The 15,638-nt window shown below is 36.9% G+C and overlaps 1 protein-coding gene across 2 annotated transcripts in view; it reads left to right on the top strand.

Annotated features, from left to right (window-relative positions):
• The window catches only part of LOC140434772 (PDF receptor-like), a 1,054,707-nt gene that overhangs the window by 997,487 nt on the left and 41,582 nt on the right, over positions 1-15,638 (top strand). For both annotated transcript variants that reach the window (XM_072523274.1, XM_072523273.1), the window contains exon 12: positions 5,552-5,670. In XM_072523274.1, the coding sequence (XP_072379375.1) occupies positions 5,552-5,670 (119 nt within the window). The remainder of the gene's footprint in view (positions 1-5,551; positions 5,671-15,638) is intronic.

Here is a 15,638-nt window from a genome sequence, read left to right as displayed (position 1 = left end):
CGTAGTTTTAGCATGTTGTTTATTATGTTAGTGATATAAACAATAGCTTTTGTTGGTAGATTTTTCAGCGCCCTATTTGTGATGTTGTCGGGTCCTGGGGCTTTTTTGGCATTTGTCATTTTTATAAGTTCCTTTATTTCTTCGGGAGATGTATGTGTAATACCTATTCTGCCCTTTTTCCTTCTAAGTCTTCTCGCTGTTCTTTCTACCTCTTCTTCAAAGTCTATGTCATCGTCGGGGTCTTCGTTGTTTCTACACGCCCTTTCTAGTTCGTCCTTCATGACTTCGGCTTTGTCGATTTCCGTATGGACAATCCCGTTTACTCCGTGTAGGGGAGGTATGGGTTTCTTGTCCTTTCGGAGGATTTTAGATAACTTCCAGAAGGCGGATTTGTTAGGATTTAGCTCATCGATATAGGAGTCCCAGCTTTCATTTCTATGATTTTGAAGTTTTTTTTCACTTCCCTGTCTAGCTCATTTGCAATCCTTTTGTCTTCTACCGTTCTTGTGCGGTAGGCTCTTCTTCTTTTCCGGTTTTTCTCTTTGATTAGGTTTTGAAGTTCTATACTTATATCCCTGAATCTTCCTTTTTGTCTTGTGATTGTTTGGGTTTTGGAGCTGGCATCGATAGCATTGTTTATTGCTTGTTCTAGTTTTATTACACTGTCTTCTAGTTCTGTAATATTATTAATTGTTGGGATGTTACCCATGTTCTCGCTCACAATTCTTCTAAAGTTTGGCCAACTTGTTTTCTTTCTGTTGTGGGGCTGCAAATAGTTCAATTCTGTTGCGCCCAGGGTCAGGACGATTAGGTTATGTGTCGAATCGCCTTCATTTAGAGAGTGTATCTCGTATTGTTGACCCACGTTGTGTAGGATTGCAATGTCGAGATACGTAGGGAGTTCTCCGTGGAAACATGTCGATTCTGTTGGTCCGATGACATATGTGTTCGGTCTGTTCTCGAGATGGTTGCAGAGATATCTTCCGTTTCGGTTGGTCGTCCTGTCAAACCAATTGGGAGATCTAGCATTTAGGTCTCCAATAATTATAGTTGGCTCTTCTGAGTTCAGTATTAGGCTCAAATCTTCGTTGAAAATCGGATCATGTGGTCTAACGTAAGCTGACACTATTTTTAGTGTTTCGTTGTTGGCCTTAAGTCGAATAATTGTGGCTTCCATTGTCACCAGTCCGTCTGGTGTTGGGATGTGCTCGTGTTCGAGTCCCCTTTTGACTAATATAGCTGTTCCTCCTGATAATGCTCTATGATCCGTTCTATAGATATCGTAGCCTGGAAATTTTGTTTTTTTCCTTTCCACTAGTTTGGTTTCTTGAAGGGCTACGATATCGAGCTCTAATCTGTTTATTATTTCATCCAGAAGGTTGATCTTTTTGAATATTCCGCCGGAATTCCATGATTCAATGCGTAGATCTTCGTTTTGGTTTGCTAACATTTTCGGACGGCTTCTCCAAATGCAGTCATCATTTTTGTTGCTTTGTCCATCATGGACATCATTTCCATCATTTTGTTATTATACTCTGTATGGAAGTTTGCGATGAGGGTAGCTGCGTCCTGTACCGACACTTCTTGTGGTTGTGCTGGAGATTCTGAGGTGGTTTCAGCGGATTTTTTCGCTGCCTGTGCGTAGCTGACTCCTTTGTTGATTGGAGCGCTGTTTATGGGTCTTCCTACCGGTCTTGTTGGGGCAGGTGTTTTCTTTTTGGGGGCCTTAGAGCATCCTCTATAATTTGCTGTGTGCGCTTCACCACAGTTTGCACATTTGGGGTCGGTTTCCTGGCTTTTCTCACAGTCGTTACTGATGTGGTTTTCTCCGCATTTTACACATCTGGATCCGCAATGGCAAGCCTTTAAGCTGTGATAGAACCCTTGACAGTTATAACACTGTAGGGTGTCTTTTGTGATTTTGAATTCATCCTCCACATAGATGCGCATGTAGCATATATCAGATATTTTTTTAATTTTTGCAACGTCTTCCTCTTTGAGGGTGACGATGAAATGTGGCAGTACCTTTTTATTAGCTTTTTTGGAGATCATATTGATCACCCTTGTTGCTTCTATTCCTTTATTGTATAGTTCGTCTTTAATTGCTACTGTGCTAGTAGTAGCAGATAGCCCTTTTATAATGACTCTTTTTAGTTTATCGCTATCTATGGGATATGCGATGAATTCTACTTTTGGACTGTGTTCTTCTAGGATGTGTACCATTCCTAGGTAATCTTTTCTGGTTTTTGTGTTAATAACAATCGATCTGCCTGATCGTGCAAACTTATTGACTGATATTATGCCTTGGTTGGCTGCTCTCTGCAGGATTTTTTGGTGTTCTCCTACAGTTTTTAGGATTATCGCCGGTGGTTTCGGCTCTTTTACTATAGGCTCCTCGCTTGTTTGCGGTGAGTCTTTTGGTACGTCGTTTTCTTTTTCAACTTGGCTATTTTTGCTCAAGTTATTTTGGGCAGTTTTCTTTTTCTGGCTTCTTTCATGAGCCTCTTTCGCAGCCTTGTTAAATTCGATTTCTTTCCGCTGATTTATTATCTGCGTCTGCTTTTCGGCGACGCTTATTTTTGTTTTCACACTACTGTCTGATTTCTCAGTAGTGGTGCCTGTCTTTTTTCCTTTTTTGTTTTGGACTTGTGTCCAACCTGCAGGTTCTTTGGTTGTTATGATTCTTTCCGGCTCTTTAGGCTTGCCTTTGCTACCGGATGGCTTTATGGGGGGAGGTGAACCGATTCCTAGTTCCACTAGCTTTACAACGTCATTATCGAGGGAGGCTTTCCACGGGTCGATTTCCATTATTGACTCTTCTTTCTCCTTGGCTGCTGTTAATGCCATTATATATTGTACAAGTTTTTGTATCTCCTTGTTCTTTTCTTTGTTTTCGTTTCTCAGCTCAGTCATCTGAGCAAGAAGGTCTTGGATTTGTTTATTTGCTTTTTCCTCGCGGATACGGCTTTCTTCTTTAAGGGATTTGATCTGTTCCGTCAGTACATTGACCGACCTTAAAAGCTCATTCGCCTTTTCCCTTTCCGCCATTTCTCTGGCCTTTTTCTTTACTTCTTCGTCTTCCGAAGAGTCTTCTTTGGGCCTTAGCCTTTTCATTTTCTTACCGATTTCGGGCTCGGCTATATTTTTGGAGACGTTGTCCACGGCGGGTTGTGTCTCTACTACAGTTGGGGGTGGGGCTTCGCGCGATTCTGTAGCTGGGCTCGGCTCTTCGTCGATGGCGTCCATCGTATTGATATCGTCATCGGTGTCTATTTCGCTTTTTTCTTCCTCCGACTCGGGCAGATAGGAGTCATCGTCAGAAGATATTACAATTTCTATGTCGTCGATCGCGGGATTAGTCGATTTAATAAATTTATTATATAGCTCGATCGAGCTGTCAACAGAGGGGTTTGATGATTCGGCTAAATCATTCTCTTCTTCTTCTTGTGTTGTCACCTGCGTGACAACACTTTCTGGGGGGGAATATCACTCATATTGCCGTAAGGCAGTGAACAAATAGTTCATAAGATATAAGAAAATTCTACTTAGACGACTCTGTTTTTTTTCCACCGACTGACCGCTGTCAGTACGGCTTACTGGGTGCCGTCCCAGGTACCTCGCGGTAGTTCACTCCCTGTATTCACAGTGAGGGATCCTCTTCCTGTTTCTCACACCTAAGGAGCAGGGGCCGTTTCTGTCCGACCTTGTCAAATGTCAAGGTCTTACAGTGTCATCCCTGACGACACACTGAGGTGATCCCGAATTCTTCGCAAACGCGAAGCTATTATAGCCTCCGCGAGGAGCCTTCAAAAACAGCTCCTCGACGGTTTAACTAGTAACAACCTCGCATCCGCTTTTCGCTAATATGTAGGACAAGTGCCTATGCCACACTCGGTGTCTTACCCACCGGGAGCTGAAAAGCTCCGTTGACAATAGGTCAGTCGCCCCCACCTAAGCACGCTTCTCTCTTGAGCACGTCCGTACTGTTCGTCTGCTCGAGTCGAACTCACATATTACAAAACGTATATTTGGTTTATATAAATAATTTAAAATATCTTCGAGGTTATTCAAAAAAATACTTAAATCACCAGATGGTGATCTGTAACAATTTAATATAACATATGAGTTATTTTTCTTGTCTATGAAAAAAGTAATACAAAATTCAGAATGTTTATTAACACAATATTGCTTTATCCTAGACTTGAGTTTGTTATTAAAATTAAGACCTTTTCGAACCCAAATTCCTACGCCTCCTCCTCTTATTGAGTTATCTTGCAAATAACAACTTGCTAGGATAAAACCTTCAATGTTGACGTTTCCAATAGAATCATTTGATTCCCATAATTCCGTTAAACAGATGTGAGAACAGATATGAGAATTTTAATCCGGCTTTGGTGGTATATATTTTGACTATTTGGTCGACTATGTCAACGCCAAATTTTGTTTCGTTATAAAACTTTACTAATCTGTAAAATGTATAACATCAAACTTTGATTTTGAGTTCTGGTCACAAATATGAGGCATTTGAAATATGCCTCAAAAACGCAGATTTTAACTTTCACATTATAAAAGATCTTACGTCACGAAAAATGCCTCCTCTAAAACGGTATTGGGTAAAGTATGTAGCAGAATTTGTGTAGTTTTGAAAAACGTACTTACATAATCAAAATAAAACAGTTATAAATGTTTTAGATCGTTTGTAATATGAAAGTGTAAATTCTGCGTTTTTAGACATATTTCAAATGCCTCACATTTTTTGCAAAAACTTAAAACCGAAATTTCATGCCATAGATGAGGCTTCGAAGACTAGGCTTTAACAATGAAAATTCTGCAACGAAAAATCGACTGCGAAAAAACTGACCTTATTTGCGGCAGAATAAAAAAATTGCGTACAAAAACTGCACTATTTACCTTTATAACGCAATTTGTTTTTTGTAGATGGGACACTCTAATCAAAAGTTATCGAATTTGTACCGTCGAGTTAACAGAAATTTTACTTATAATTGATTTCGCGCACGGAACTGACATTCAAAACCGCCAGTTGTGTCCAGCGGTTTATTCTATATAAAAATTGTTAATGAACATTTTTATTTAAAATTATCTCAGGTACATTTTTTATTTAAAACATTTTTTCTACGGCATACGGATGCTTGTTAAACCGTTTTTTCATCCTATGTGGGTAGGTTTTGGGGGATACCCGGGGGTAGGAGTAGTAAACTTTCTTGTATTTTTTTCTGGTCCCAAAATTGAAATTTTCAGCAAAATTCAGCTTGTTCATACATTTTTTAGTTTAGTAGCATTTTCGTCTCTGACGACTGGAGTATATACTGACTGTCTAATTATTTAGCCAATATAAAGATAGGCACTAAATTCCTAAAAAGAAATCAAAAATACCCACCAAAAGAGGGATAAAAATTTTGAAAGAATTTTATAACCGTGTTTTTTCGTTAGATTTTTTGGTGCACTAACAGTTTGAAATTCTGCTTTTATTTTTTTTATGAATATATTATAAATAAAAATAATAAATTAACACATTTCCAAATTATTTTAGGTCCAGACAGCTATTAAAAATAGCTTTTATCTTCGAATGTCTCTTCGCAACAACGACTACACCCCTTGCAGAAATTTTGCTCTAATATCATTAGCTCCTGAAAATGGAACAATACAAAAGTAAGTTTAGTTATTTTATATAGGTATATACATTAGACATTCCCTTGTATTCGGTTCTGTTCTTTATAGTTTGTAACTTAATAAATAAAAATAATGATTTTTTTGTTCTCTATGTTTTATCTGTAGCACTGCCTCTTCCAAATAGATTATTGGGAGCATTTTTGCGTTTTTCGGTTTTTGCGGTCTTTCTCTTCTACTTTTCGGTCAGTTCGGCACTTAAGTGCCTGCCTGGATATCTTAATTTAATCTTATCTTAGCGTCTGCCTAATCCATTTCCACTTTTATCCTTTTAATAGTAACTGGTATCTCCTGTCATTTCCTGCTCTATAGACTTGAATTTGATATTTCCTTAGCCAAGTTTATTTTTAAGATCTTTCTTGCTAACAAATGAATGCAATTCTCGTTTGATTGTCTTTTTATCTTTAAAAGTTAGTTGGTGATACATGGAGAGTTCTGGACCACTTTTCGTCGGTGACATCATAAGAGTTCCAGCTTGCATATCTTTGTGTCTCAAGGGCACGCTTACCATGTGATTATGACCATTGTAGCCATAATCACATGTCCACGTTTAGAAAATGGTGCACGCATGTCCACATGACCATGGGCAATGACGTAACTGACTAATAGAAATATTAAATAATAAACGAGAAATAAATAAATGAACACAATCATTATACATGGCAACGGCAGACGTGGCTGAAAGACTTTAGGTGATGGTTTGACAGATCTTTCACAGAAATCTTTTGTGCAGAAATTTCTAAAGTTACAATTGTCATTTGGATCGCCAACCTTTAAAAGGAGACGGCGCAATAAGAAGAAAAATGGCAGACATACCGGACCAATGGAAACAATGGATTACGCCCACTGACTAATAGAATAAATGGATCAAGGGTCACAGCGTATTATATTAACGAGAAGAACAACACTATTGCAATCCATGCATCGTTCTGGCGATATATCTGTCAACCAATATATAAAGAAAGTCTAATAAGAAGAAGAGTCGATACATATTTCATTCAAGAACGACGTAAGAAGAAGTGTTAATGTATTTTTCAGTTAATATGCCTTTCAGTAGATACGTCTTTTAGTCAATGTCTTTCAATCAACATGTCTTTTAGTCAATATGTCATTAAACATACCTTTTAAAAAGAAGTATTGTTTATTGTAAAATAATAATTTTGCAAAATATTGTATTGTAAATTACCATTTTAAAAATTATTGTCTTTAAAACGTCACATTTTTAATGAAACTATTGAATATTTTGATTTTGACTCCCATATACTGAATTTGTTTCATATTTTCTTTAGCGAATTGTATGCGTATTTTTAATTAGGAAATATACCAACTGCAAATTCTAAATCTTGATGGTGTAGATTCAACCTAATAATGTCTGCTCTGTTATCGGTTACTTGTTTCTTGATTAAGTATACAACAATTAGAAACGGAGTCGGCATTACGTCGTTGTGTAATGTCATTTTCTATCTTTCAGAGAATATCCAAATCAGATTCATATATTTTGTCGGTAGCCCAGACTGTCTCAAACCTTTCACATTTGTTCAATGTCAATCTTATACGGCCAAAGGCCTTTTAAATGTCAGCAAACATTTATATGTCACAAGAAAACTAATTTTCTGTAGCTGGGTGCATACCATGTATCACAAAAAATTTATTTAAAAATCCATTATGAAAGGTATATAAATAAAACACCCAATCGGGCTATATCACAGAACGTTTTCGGAATCAATATTCCATTATCAGTGTGTCTAAGTGTATATGTTTTGAGCCACTAAATATTTGGGTAAAAACCCGTTAAATGTTTGTAATTTGAATTTAAGTAAAAAAATTAGATCTTATGCTATGATGTTTAAGTTACAATTGGAATTAATAACATGGCAACGTAAGACTCCAATGGAAGTTACTGGCCACACTGATGATGGAATATTGATTCCAAAAACGATCTGTGATGTAACCCGGTTGGGTGTTTTAATTATATACCTTTTATAAATATTTTTTTTTAAACATTTATGTCATTTTTATATTTGACTGCTTGTTCCAAGATGGCTTCTTGGATAATAATGTACTATCATACACACCATATAATATACTATCTATCGTACACCCAAAGTTTTTACTTCTTTTTAAGTTTTTCTTAATTATGGTATACATATATATACTGGGATTTACCAATGTTACTTTATTTTAAATTCTTCTTTCTATAATAATACCCTTCAGTTTTTTAAACTTTGTTTATAAAAGAATAGTATATCTATTTATCCTTATTATTAGAAAATAAATTTTAGTTTATAATGGTCTATTGAATTCTGAGATTATATACCGTGTTCAGGATTCTTTTTTTCTGAAGTCTCGCTTACATTTTCATGTGTGTCCTTAACAAACATGATCGTAGGCGTTGCGGCGAAAACTGTCATAGATGTCTTCCTGAGTAATGGTAACAATACTAATATTAATTATGTAAATACATTATTTGCAATTAGTTTTACCATAAACATAAAATATATCCTGCGCGCAACACCTTCTTTGCAGCACTTTCGCAGGAAACTTAAAAATGTCGAGGCCGTTTAAGGGCTATAACACCACCATCATGTAATGATGACAAGGTTAACATAATGATTAAGCATATTGCAATGTGAATGAATAAAAATAAATTGGATGTTGCATCACAAAAAGGAGAACTGCTCTTTTTACGCGAAAGTTAAAATCATTAAAGAATATCATGGAGGTTGTGCATTATGTTACTGCATAAAATTACTCCTTAAACATAAAAAGAGTTCAAAGAATGGTAATTTTTAGTATATGCGTTTACCATACTGTGTCAACTGATTCATTGGCAGTCTTTTGTGAGGTACCGATAATAGATCTGATGGCTGAGGAATCTACTAATGATCGACGATAAAAGCAAACAGAAGACCGAAAACGTAAGATAGAGAAAAAGAAAGAGTGATAAATAGGTGATAAGGGAAATATATTTAAGAGAGTTAAAAGATTGATGGAATCGATCTTATAATCAGTAACCTCAACAAGAATGTCAGAGTAATATAGTATAAGTGGTTGCGATAAAGTACAACTAAATGTCTAGGGATTAGTTCTGGTGAGCAAACTATGTAGCTACAAGTCCCAAATTGCTTCAGTCTCAAAAGTCCACTACTGACAATGACCTGTCCCTCGTGTTTCCAAACCCGTCTATCTTGTGCCGCTCTTATCTAGTTTTTAGGTAGCGTTTTTAAATCATCAGTCCATTTGGTGGACGACCGACGCTTCTCTTGTATTTTCTTGGTTTGCAATCCAATAACCTTTTTGTGCGTTACCCATCTGTACATCCTAGATATGTATCCCGCCCATCTTTTGTTTAGTCTGGCTATCCTTTTGATCTTGGTTTTTCTTATGATTTCCTTATTTTTTATTGTGTCTTCCAGAGTTATTCCTAACATGGATCGCTCCATGCTTCTTTGTGTGAATTTTAGTTTGGTAGTCAAAGCTTTTGTTAAGGTAAGTGTTTCTACTCCATATGTCATCACTAGGGTGACAAATTGGTCAGATACTTTTCTCGTCAGGCGTGTGGGCAGCTTACTTTTATTTATTTATGGCCATTTTAACAAAGGCTGCTTTTTTAAACAATGATGTACAAGGAAATAAATACGATATCCCTCTATTATTACTTGTAGGATTTTTCTGTATAGAAATCGAAACTGAGCCTGCTGCATAACATTCAAATGCTTCACCCTTTAATGGGTAGCTCTATTAGATACATCAGACTCAGTAACACGCAAGTTTAATTTAAATAAAAATGTATTCAAATAAAATAACAAACAAAATAAAATTGACTACTATAAAATACGTAACATAAAAAGACTACTCCTCTTAAGTAAACCAAATGGACTTCGGTAATCGATGATGTTGCCTGTGAACAGAAATAAATGTAAGAAGTATAGTTTATTCGTCTTCCGGGTTTGGACCGTGTCATTTGTGAGTGACCCAAAAGTGGGTTCATCTCGACGTTTCGCTACAATTGTATGTAGCTTCTTCAGGAGAACAAAAAAGAAACAAAAGACAGGAAGATGGGTAGTTAGCAACGGTAACTCAGTTACTCAACGCAACCAGAGGCGAATACTAACTACCAAGATGGGCATTTGGTCACAGTAACTCAACTACTCAACGCAGCCAGAGGTGAAAACCAAATGCCAGGACAGGGATTCACGTCCAACAGCTCAGAACACTAACGCGTCGAGAGGCAGGGAGTGAATCCGACGATTACTCCGCTACCGCTCTATTTATAGTCGCGGTGACCTGTCGTGTCGGGACGTATCGGCACACTCCGTGGCGCGAACGTCAAGAAGCGCGCGCTGGCCAATCATGTGGCTGCATTGTGGTAGCGGGACCGGACGGCGGCTCTAGACTGGGATTCCAGATGGGAGACAAGTAGTATCCTTCCTCTCGATTGATATTATGTGGATTTTTTCGGATCTCTAGAGATTCGCGGATTTTCCTGGAATAAAAGAAGGGGCTCTTAGAAATAATATGGGTTTTTTCGAACAATATGGAATGACCGGTTTCTTGGCAGTGTTCTGCAACTGCATAATGGGAGAAAAGACCTGATCGAATGCATCTTTGATGCTCTTGAATCCTCGATGCAGCCGGCTACCACAATGCAGCCACATGATTGGCCAGCGCGCGCTTCTTGACGTTCGCGCCACGGAGTGTGCCGATACGTCCCGACACGACAGGTCACCGCGACTATAAATAGAGCGGTAGCGGAGTAATCGTCGGATTCACTCCCTGCCTCTCGACGCGTTAGTGTTCTGAGGTGTTGGACGTGAATCCCTGTCCTGGCATTTGGTTTTCACCTCTGGCTGCGTTGAGTAGTTGAGTTACTGTGACCAAATGCCCATCTTGGTAGTTAGTATTCGCCTCTGGTTGCTTTGAGTAACTGAGTTACCGTTGCTAACTACCCATCTTCCTGTCTTTTGTTTCTTTTTTGTTCTCCTGAAGAAGCTACATACAATTGTAGCGAAACGTCGAGATGAACCCACTTTTGGGTCACTCACAAATGACACGGTCCAAACCCGGAAGACGAATAAACTATAATTCTGACTCTGGCCGTGGAAGCCTACGATTTCAATGTAAGAAGTGTTAGGTGGTTAGGAGTGGTTAGGATAAAGGAAGGTCTTTAGCTAATATCTAAAGTTCAGGGCGTCGTTGATCAATACTTGGTCAAGGTGAGTTGCGATGACTAAAGCGATCGATCAACACTCGAACACAGCAATGGGAAGAATGGTGAGCTCAGTCTCTACTCATAGACCGGGGTGGACGTTATTGCCAAAACTTCAGATTGAACTTATTCCTCGCTGCTCTGCAAGGCATTTTATAATCTCAATCGGTGCTAAATTTCTAGCGTGCATCGACAGTAGTGGTCAGTTGTTGTGGAAAGTGCGGGCACTCGCATATCTAGCTATTAGTAAGCCATGACGGCGTTCGGCAGCGTTATCGTTATACCTTCTTCTCTTCAGGAATAAAATGTACCATATACTTTTTAATGGCATGAAGATTACAAACGTCAGACTCTATTCACCCTACATGGCAACTTAATCTTTATTATCCGCCATATTATAGCCATTATTGCGGGTAATTATTTTGTTACGATCTCCACCAAATCGGAATCGTGTCCAGTTCGCGCCTTCCCCTAAGTTATTATGGCTATGGCTTCGGGTCTTGTGGATGTGTTTACCGAGTACGATACGCGGCGCTTTCCTAGTGGAGGTTCTTCTTCTGTTCTCCAAAAAGAGAACGATTTCCAAAGTGGAAATTGAAACGTCAATAAACGTACTTTAACCTTTAAGTGTGGCTCATTCCCATTTAAATAGTAATTACTTTGACATTTCACACGAAAATAGATTCAGAATAAGTCTAAATTAAAAAAAAAAGTATATTCAAATAAAATAAACCGAATAAAATTGTCTTCTATACAATATGTAAAATAAAAAAAAAAGAATTCTGTTAGGTAACCCAAACAGACTTTGGTCCTTGACGCTGTTGCCTGTAAACAGAAATAAATGTTAGTGGTATTCGGTTGGGTAGGATAAAGAAAGGTTTTTAGTCATTACCTAAATATCCGGAAGCGGCCGGTGAACATCCGGCTAACGTGAGGTGCAGTACGAAAGAATAACGAAAGTGATCGAATAATACTTGTCTTGTCCACAGTAACAAGAAGGACTATGGGCTCTGATCACTACTTAGAAACCGGGGTAGAAATTCTTCGTGGATCAATACTCCTGATCAATTTATTTTTCGTCTTTCTGCATAGCATTTTTATACTCTCGGCAGGTGCTCTATTTCTAGCGCTAATAATTAATCGTAGTAGTTAGTTGGTTTTAGACACACTAAAATCGACGGCAAAGTGGTGTTGGTGAATAAATATCGTTTTAATTTTCGGCTGTAAGAAAACTCGGAAAACGGGACTTACAACGAAAAGTAACTCGGTAGAAGTGACCCACATATAAACACCGATAAGGGTCGGAGATTCGACGGGTTGACTGGTCGACGACTCTTTTCGCGGTGTAGGACAGGGAAGGAGATAAACAGCGAAATAACAAGAAAAGTCCAAGGAAAATATTGTAAGAATGGACAGCGACGAATACTCTACAGATGAAGGAAGAAAAAGAAAAGGAGAAAATATAGATTTTTTTGTAAACAGCAAAAAAACACCAAGAACTCCTACAAAACGCCAAACAACTGAATCTGAGAAATTAGACCAGTTATTAATAATGATGAAAGAAATGAACACAACTCAAAAAGATATGAAGCAAGAACAGAAAGAAATAAAAACTGAAATAAGAGAAATTAGAGACCAACAAAACAAAACAAACGAAGCTCTACTAAAACTGACAGCAGAAAACGAACAATTAAAAAAAGAAAATCAGGATATAAGAAAAGAGAATTCAGAAATAAGAAGAGAGTTACAAGAAATAAAAAAAGCAGTCGAAATAATCGAAAAAAATATAAGAAAAAATAACATTGTAATAAATGGTCTAAAAATGGATACAAATGAACCAAGCAGCCTAAAAGAAAGAATAAAAGGACTTTTTAATAAACATCTTCAAATTGATATTACACCTACAACAGAAAAAAAAATAGGCGAGAATACATGCGTAATAAAACTAAGAAATGAAGAGGAAAAACACAAGATTATGGCAAAAAAATATAAACTAAAAAACGTCGTAGGAGAGAAAGTATTCATCAATGATGACTTGACTAGAGAAGAGAAAGAAAAGCAGAAACACCTAAGAAATTTTGCAAAAAACGAAAAAGAGCAAGGCAAAGACGTCAAAATTGGTTACAACAAGGTGTTAGTAAACCAAGAAGAATGGAGATGGAACAAAATAAAAAAGGAACTGGAAAAACATCCAAAAAACTAAAAAACTACACCCACACGAGGAACATTGATAACGACCAAAGCAACGGAAAGGATCTGACAATGACGACCAGGGCGACGAATAGGAATAACGATAGGAAAAAGCACGATGCAAAGGTAAACAAGGATGAAAATAGAAAGAAGATGAAATATATACCTCAGAAAAAAGGAGAGATAAAAATGGGAACATGGAACGTAAGAAGCATCAATGGAAAAGAGGTAGAACTTGTAGAAGAAATGATCAGACAAAAAATAGAAATATTAGGAATAACCAAAACGAAAATGAAAGGAAGAGGTTTTAAGAAGATACACAAAGGATATTGGTTATTTTGGGTAGGAGCTGATGCAAAGGAGAGAGCAAAAGAAGGCGTAGGGATAATAATTGCATCAAATAGACTACAATACGTTATAGAACAAACATATGTTAACCAGAGAATATTATCGCTGAAAATGAAACTGATAGACGAGGAAATATGGACAATAATAACAGCCTACGGAGTAAATGAAGATGCAAAAAAGGAAGAGAAGGATAAATTTTTCGAGGAGCTCCAAATGCAAATTGACAATGGGGAAGAAAATATAATTGTAATGGGAGATCTAAACGGTAGAGCCGGAAATAATAACAATGGAATTGAGGAATGCATGGGAAAAGAAGGAGAAGAAATACTAAACAAAAATGGTGAAAGAATAATAGAAATATGTATGAAGAATAAACTTGTTATAACAAATACAAAATTTAAACATAAAAAAGTACACAAATACACGAGAGTACAAGAAAGTAGAAATGAAAAATCAATCATAGATTACTTTTTGGTAAGTAGCAACAAATGGAAAAAAGTACAAGACACGAAAGTCAAAAGAGGCTCAGAGATTGGCAGTGATCATCATCTAGTAATAATGAGAATGAGAACAGCAAAAGAAAATGAAGAAAAGAGGAGAAAGGTAGTAAATGAAAAAGTAAACAGCTACAAATTAAAAGAAGAAAGATATAAGAAGATATTCCAAGAAAAACTAGACAATATTTTGAAAGGTAGGACAAAAACTGCAAGTATAGAAGAAAAGTGAGAAAATCTTAAGACCAGCTTAATCATAGCTGCTGAGGGAACTTGCGGGAAGACAAAAATAGCAAATAATAGCATAAGGAGAACTCAATGGTGGACGGACGAAATACGAAGGAAAGTAAAGAACAAAAAAGAAAAATGGAAGAGATATCTAAGTACAAAGCGCCCTGAAGATTATGAGGCATATAAAAAAAAAGAAAAGAGCTAAAATAGCTGTGAAAGCAGAAAAAGAAAGGTCATGGAAAAAGTTTGGACTAAAAATGACAAATAATTATAGAGAAAACCAAAAACTATTCTATGGCGCATTAAAACAGCTCAGACAAAAGAAAGAACACATGATGCCGAATATAAAAGACAAGAATGGAAAGGTAATAACAAAAGAAAACCAAATAATGGAAAGATGGAGAGAACATTTCAAAGAGCTAACTCATACAGACGTAGACAACATAGTGGAGATACAAGAAATTAATGAAGATCAAAAAGTAGAACCCATAACAACAGAGGAACTAGAAAAGGCAATTAAAAGAGTTAAATTAGGCAAAGCACCAGGCAAGGATGATATCACCCCGGAAATGATAAAATTCATGGGAATAGAGGAAGTGGACAGCATGAAAGAACTAATGAATGATATCATAAAGAGAGCAGAAATACTACAGGACTGGAAGAAAGACTATACTACCAATACTACCAATACTACCAATACACAAAAAGGGCGACAAGAGAAACTGTAATAATTACCGAGGTATTACTATATCAAGTATTCCTGGGAAGGCATTCGCAAGAATAATAGAAACAAGAATAAAAACCCAAATAGAACCAACTATGGAAGATACACAATGTGGATTCAGGAAGGACAGAAGCACGCAAGACCACAATATTCACAATAAGACAAATAAGTGAGAAAGTAATCAATAAAAATAGAGAAATACATATATGCTTTATTGATCTGGAAAAGGCGTTTGACAGAATACAAAGAAAGGACGTATGGAGGACATTAAAGAAAAGAGGAGTTGACAGGATAACAATTGATGTAATAAAGGATATGTACAATAATAATACAAATACGGTGAGAACGAACAACGAGGAATCCGAAGAATTTACTACAAGTCAAGGCGTCAAACAGGGATGCGTGTTGAGCCCACTGCTATTCTCAGTGGTACTGGATGAAGCAATATAGAAAGCCAAGAGAAAAATGAGAAAACTAACATTAGGACACTGGCAAATGAAACAGACTCAACTATCAGAGCTTCTATTTGCAGACGATATGGTTTTGATAGCAGAAAACAGAGAAGACCTACAGAACAACCTTGAAATCCTAGAAGAAGAACTGTCAAACATAAATATGAAAATAAATACAGAGAAAACAAAAATAATGATAATTTCAAATAAGAGAAAGACACACGCAATACAATTAAACGGAAAACAACTAGAACAAGTGAAACATTTTAAATACCTAGGAGCAATAATTGAATCAAACGGTA

Source organism: Diabrotica undecimpunctata, chromosome 2 (genome assembly GCF_040954645.1).
Source record: "Diabrotica undecimpunctata isolate CICGRU chromosome 2, icDiaUnde3, whole genome shotgun sequence".
NCBI classification, from domain to species: Eukaryota; Metazoa; Arthropoda; class Insecta; order Coleoptera; family Chrysomelidae; genus Diabrotica; species Diabrotica undecimpunctata.
Note: the sequence above shows the minus strand (reverse complement) of the source record. Positions and strands in the feature narration are given on the sequence as shown.